At 59.4% G+C, this 5,989-nt stretch overlaps 1 protein-coding gene across 1 annotated transcript; it reads right to left on the minus strand.

Annotated features, from left to right (window-relative positions):
• Nucleotides 1-1,701: 1,701 nt before the first annotated feature.
• LOC119106858 (uncharacterized) lies at nt 1,702-3,051 on the minus strand. The gene is made up of 2 exons (XM_037230198.1): nt 3,028-3,051; nt 1,702-2,769 (listed from the first exon to the last, which is right to left on the minus strand). The coding sequence occupies exons 1-2, from the start codon at nt 3,049-3,051 to the stop codon at nt 1,702-1,704; spliced, it is 1,092 nt and encodes a 363-aa protein (XP_037086093.1).
• Between the last annotated feature and the right edge of the window lie 2,938 nt (nt 3,052-5,989).

The raw sequence follows: 5,989 nt of genomic DNA on the forward strand, positions 1-5,989 counted from the left end.
GAGTGAAGGGTCCCTTGCAAACGAAATCAAGCGAAAGAGCACTTTACCAATGCAGAAGGCGCCTGAGCATCATGTGACTACATTCCTTACCTTGTATGGACCCCAGCAACAGCACAAGGCTTTCGGAGCAACTGGAAAGAACCCGAGACCAACATGAAGGGCTCCTGAGCAATTGGGTGCCTCCCCCTCCCCCGGTATATGAGGCCCCGGCAAAAGCGTATAGAGCTTTGTGGGCAAATGGAAAGAATTCGTGGAGGGCCCCTGACCGGTAAAGAGTGCTCAGGCATGTTATCAGAAAGTATCTCAGCAGCATCGTAGGCCCTACGAGAAAATGCGAAGAGATCAAGGGCAATGCAAAGGCTTTTTAACGATCGGATTGATCTGGCAAGTGGACATGTACCAAGGCCACACCAAGACTCAGTATGAGGGGGGGGGGGGGTAGGAATGATCGAGTATGCCTAAGCAGGTCAACTGATGAACCCCCCCCCCCTCGACAAGAGCGTGTGGCCCTCAATTCAAATAACATACCTACGACACCAAGCGGAGGATCCCAAACGATCGAGTGCATCCGAACAGGTTAACGTATAGGGACCTCGACAGGGTGTGGGACCCTCCAATCACACAAAAAGTAACCAAGACCCCATTTGGAAGGCCCCAGAACGGCCGAGTGTGCTCAGGCAGGATAACAAATGGGCCCCGACAAGAGTGTAAGGCCCAAAGCAAGTGCCAAAAAATTGGAATGACCCTAGACCAACGTAGGGGGCCCATGAGCATATCGTGAGTGTGTCGGTGGGCTAGCCATTACGAACTTGAAGGGCCCCTGAGCAACCGAGAACACACCCACAGGTTAGCATTTAGGGCCCTCACGTATAGAGCGTTTCGGGTGAATGGAAACAATCCATGGAAGTTCCCTGCTTGCCAAAGGTACCCCGGTACACTAGTAGAAAGGGCTCATCAACAACACAAGGCCCTCCGAGCAAATGCAAAGAAATCATGGGTAACATAGAAGCCTCCCCAAAGATCGAGTCAAATCTGCAAGTGGCCATATAAGGCCCCGGAAACAGCGTAGGGCCCCTGGATAGCGTAAAAGACCCTAAAATGTTCCAATCATCACCTTCTCAAGCAGCGAAGAACAATTTTTGCCTACTCGTGGGCACTTCACTTCGTTTGCGATTGTTATTGGCCGCCTGGAAGCCGAAGGGCGTCCAATTTGGTTGCATTTTGTGTAAAACAAAAACAGCGCCTGTTCGACTGGTTATGGGTCCCTTCGGGCCTATGGGACAATTCGGGGCCTTAGGGGGGGGGGGCACGTGATTATGCCCCCCCCCCTTCTCCTTCGATTCGCCCCTGAACAGGATTACAAACTAGCTTTCCAAATCACTTGCCCACGCTCTGCACGATACACGTGCGAGCTGACGAGCTGACGACCGTATGGACTGTATACCGTCTGCTGTGACCGTATGGACTGCCTACCGTCTGCTGTGACCGTATGGACTGTCTACCGTCTGCTGTGACCGTATGGACTGTCTACCGTCTGCTGTGACCGTATGGACTGTCTACCGTCTGCTGCGAACGTATGGACCGCCTACCGTCTGCTGTGACCGTATGGACTGTCTACCGTCTGCTGCGAACGTATGGACCGCCTACCGGCTGCTGCGAGCGTATGGACTGTCTACCGTCTGCTGCGGGCGTATGGACCGCCTATCGCCTGCTGCACGCTCCGCAGCAGGCACAGACGAGACAGTCGACGAGCTCGACGATCGTGAGCAGCGAGCCGCCGATCATGAGGCCCAGGCTGCCGCCCACGTCCGAGAGGAACTGGTTCAGCGGGTACGCCACCCCCTCCTCGGCCTTCATCACGGTGGTGTGGAGCCACAGCGCCAGTTCGGTGACGACCCGGCCGGCAGGCCGCCGGCGCGGCGCGCCCCCCGGCGCTCGCGCCTTGTCGATGTTGACGCTGTGCGGCGTGCTGCTGACGTACTCCTCCCACCGGCACGGGAGGCGGCAGCCGCAGGAGGCGGTGATCACTGCCATCAGGGACTCGTTGAATGAGCTGAGCTCGTCCAGACCAGAGGCGCTCTTGAACTGCTGGTAGGTGGTGCAGGGGGGCTGCTTGGCAGACGCTGATATCCATGGCACGTGGCAGGACGGGCGGTCGATGCCGGCCTTGCTGAACACACACCGCTCCAGGCAGGACTGCGCCACGTGGATCGGCTGCTCGCTGCATGTGTTTCCTTCGGGGAGCCGGCTGAAGGCGTTTGTCGTCAGCTTCACGGTGATAGAGCTGTTGGCGTGCAGCTTGATGTACGTCACGACGCCGGCGAATAGCGCGAAGTCATCCAACTGGACGCTGTGCTCGTGTACAAACAGACCCCAGCCGTCGTACTCGTTATCCGCGAAGCTGCCTGTCTCACTGAGCACCAGGTTCAGCTGGCCGGACAGCATGTTTCTGCCGACAGTGGTGTTGGTGCGCAGCGTGGCGCAAGCGCCCAGCAGCGGCGTATGCGCCGCCCGGATGGTTCCCAAGTCTGAGCAGTTGACGTTGCCAATGGTGCACTTGGTCACCATGTCCTCCCACTTGTAGTTGGCGGCGGCAAAGAACTCGTCCAGATTGTACTCGTCCCAGTGCAGCAGCGAGAATGCAGGCGTGTCGTCGTCCAGCCAGTCTAGCAGGCTCACTCCAGGAAGGCTCATCTTCTCCACCGCCTCCTTCTTGAATTTGTTGCCGTGACAAACGGTGAGGGCGGGCACCTTGACCTCGTCCAAGATCTGGTGAGAAAACTGCCAGCTGGTGCCGCCGCGCGCCAGCCGCCCCAGCGGGCTGCAGAGCTGCGCGGCCAGCGCAGCCAGCAGCGCCACCAGCACCAGCAGCCAGAGCAAGCGGCGCGGCCAGCAGGCCAGCGGGCTCAGCACGATCGAGACGCCGCTAGTGCTGAGCTGGCCGGGCGGTAGGCAGCGCGGGCCCAGCGCCGTCGCCGCCGCTGCCTGCCAACACCGGTCCGGGACGGAGCCGGCCGCCGGGCCCACCCGACGCTTCTGCGAGGCCGACATCAGCCACGGACCGACAGGGCAGAGGGCTCAATGCGCACCTCCACCGGGCCGACAATTCACAGCACAAGCCGTCTTTAGTGAGAAATGGCGCAGCACAGGCTTATCTCTCCCAGGCTTCTGAGTGACACTTCCGTATCTTCTTCGGGTTTGAACAACGCCTGAGACGAACAGATGAAGCAGGAAGAAAATTCAGCGAGAGCAGGCCCCGGTCCAACTAATTCTTCATTGGGTACCTTCACCCTGATCCGGATAGCAGACCGCTGCAGCGAAGGTTTTCCACCTCTGAGCTTGTGACCCGTGCCCAATAGACTCCCTCCGTGTTCCCACTGCGCCCCTGGTCCTGCGCTGTTAAGGCCCTGGTCACCACGATACCGACGCAACAGGGGGGGGGGGGGGGGGGAGGGGCATCATTTGTCCGGTGTGCCGCGCACATATCACTTACAGTAATAAACTGCGCGTGACAAATTTGCATTGGCCACTGGAAGTCATACCACATTGCAGATACGTCAACACTGAAATCGAACGCCGTGCAACAATGCAAGAGCGCACAGTCCCATATGTAGCTTACGACTGGCACCTGTGCCAGCTCACAGGCATCGACGCTGCTGCCGCGGCCCTGCGGACCGTGTCTGGGGGGCCGGCCACGGGCTGTCGGCGCTGGGCTGTCGGGACGGCGCGGCTCCGCAGCTGCGGGGCTCGTCAGTGTTCTAGACATTGGTCTTTGGGTTATCTTTGTGACAAGTTGTGCCGTCTCCTGACTGATTTAGTGTCCGTCATCCCCGCCGTTTCTTGACTGATACGGTACCCGCCACCCCTGTCGTCTCCTGACTGATACGGTACCCGCCACCCCTGTCGTCTCCTGACTGATACGGTACCCGCCACCCCTGTCGTCTCCTGACTGATACGGTACCCGCCACCCCCTGTCGTCTCCTGACTGGTACGGTACCCGCCACCACTGTCGTCTCCTGACTGATACGGTACCCGTCACCGCCGCCGTCTCCTGATACGGACCCGTCACCGCCGCCGTCTCCTGATACGGGCCCGTCACCCCGCCGTCTCCTGATACGCCACCCGTCATCCCCAACGTCTCCAGATACGGACCCGTCATCCCCGCCGTCTCCTGATACGGTACGTCACCGCCGCCGTCTCCTGATACGGTGCCCGTCACCCCCGCCGTCTCTCGATACCGTACCCGTCACCGCCGCCGTCTCCCGACACGGCACCCGTCACCCCGCCGTCTCCCGATACGGCACCTGTCACCGCCGCCGTCTTCCGATACGGCACCTGTCACCGCCGCCGTCTCTTGATACGGCACCCGTCACCGCCGCCGTCTCTTGATACGGCACCCGTCACCGCCGTCGTCTACTGACTGATTCGGTGTCCGTCATCCTCGCCGTCTCCCGATACGGTAGTCATCGCCGCCGTCTCTTGATACCGTACCCGTCACCGACGCCGCCTCCTGACTGATTCGTTGTCCGTCATCCTCGCCGTCTCCCGATACGGTAGCCATCTCCACCGTCTCTTGATACCGTACCCGTCACCGCCGCCGTCTCCTGACTGATTCGGCGCCCGTCGCCCCGCCGTCTCCTAACTAATACGGTACCCATCATTCTGTCATCTCCTGACTGCCACCAGTCACCCGCTAACTGATACGTCGCCTGTGCTCCCCGCCGTTCGCTCTCCTGCGCGCTGCTAGATTCCTGCGACCATTGCCAGTTACACGCTTCCTGCGCACTGCTGGCACGCCTATGCCATACCAGCAGTGTTGCGATGCTTCGTGCCGCAACGTTCCGGCACACTACGGTGAAGCGAAAGGCGGCGCTACTTCTGCTGCTCTGAGTTTTTAGTCCCAAAAAGCTACTCCCAGGAAGAACTTTTCCCTCCACTAAGACAAAAACAATGGCGGTTGAAAACAAAAACTGTTTTGGCGTTCTAACTCAACATCCACCTAAAATGGAGGGAGAACCCCATCCAGAATGACCACATTCGCCATGTGAAGCGGACTTCGTCCATGCCAGCGCTGGTGCATCGCCAAAAAGATAGACGACACCAAGGTCCACGTTCGTTAGAATGGGATGGCCGTCGTTTCCAATTGTCTTCAGCAGACTTATCCGATAACTTGTTTGTGTGCAGCTCGGAGGACGTAACATTGCCATGATGTGACTAAGCATGAAGAGGTGGACACCCACGCCGGTCGGTCAATGGACACATTGCTCTAAGTTTGACCTCACGGGTCATAAACTGCCCGCGCCATTCAGGCTTCAAACTTCACCCGCTGATCGACGAGGCCACGTCGACGGCTGTAATACGATCACACACCTCCGTCAAACGTGGGCGCCCCAAACGCCTGCCGTTCAAATAATCAGTCGTCTGGCTTCAATGGTTGCCAGGCCAGTCGCAGGTCCTGTTGGACACCCTCACAGGAAGCAAATGTAGTTACCGACCGAACGCGGCGTCACGCTGCCTCAAGCCTGTTGTGTTGTGGCGGCTATCCGGGCCTGCTGCACGCCCGCCTCAGTGGGGCGATGGTCAGCAGTCAGGAGCCGCTGCCGGCAGTCCATGCTCCAGACACATCAGCTGCATCAGGAGCAGCCGCCGGCGGTCCATGCTCCAGACACATCAGCTGCATCAGGAGCCGCCACCGGCAGTCCATGCTCCAGACACATCAGCTGCATCAGGAGCCGCCGCCGGCAGTCCATGCTCCAGACACATCAGCTGCATCAGGAGCCGCCGCCGGCGGTCCATGCTCCAGACACATCAGCTGCATCAGGAGCCGCCGCCGGCAGTCCATGCTCCAGACACATCAGCTGCATCAGGAGCCGCCGCCGGCAGTCCGTGCTCCAGACACATCAGCTGCGCTCCGTTCGCATCATCACACTCGGTATGGCGGGTCGCCAGCCAATCAGAGCCAAGCACGGCGCAACGTCATCATATCTCC

Source organism: Pollicipes pollicipes, unplaced genomic scaffold (assembly GCF_011947565.3).
Source record: "Pollicipes pollicipes isolate AB1234 unplaced genomic scaffold, Ppol_2.1 Scaffold_6291;HRSCAF=7459_pilon_pilon_pilon, whole genome shotgun sequence".
Taxonomy (NCBI): domain Eukaryota; kingdom Metazoa; phylum Arthropoda; class Thecostraca; order Pollicipedomorpha; family Pollicipedidae; genus Pollicipes; species Pollicipes pollicipes.

Bases quoted from the DNA above. Each gene is read 5' to 3' on its own strand.
- LOC119106858 (XM_037230198.1), bottom strand. From the start codon at position 3,051: ATGTCGGCCTCGCAGAAGCGTCGG. The intron at 2,770-3,027 runs GTGGGCCCGGCG...TTTTCTCACCAG, and splicing joins CGGCCTCGCAGAAGCGTCGG to ATCTTGGACGAGGTCAAGGT.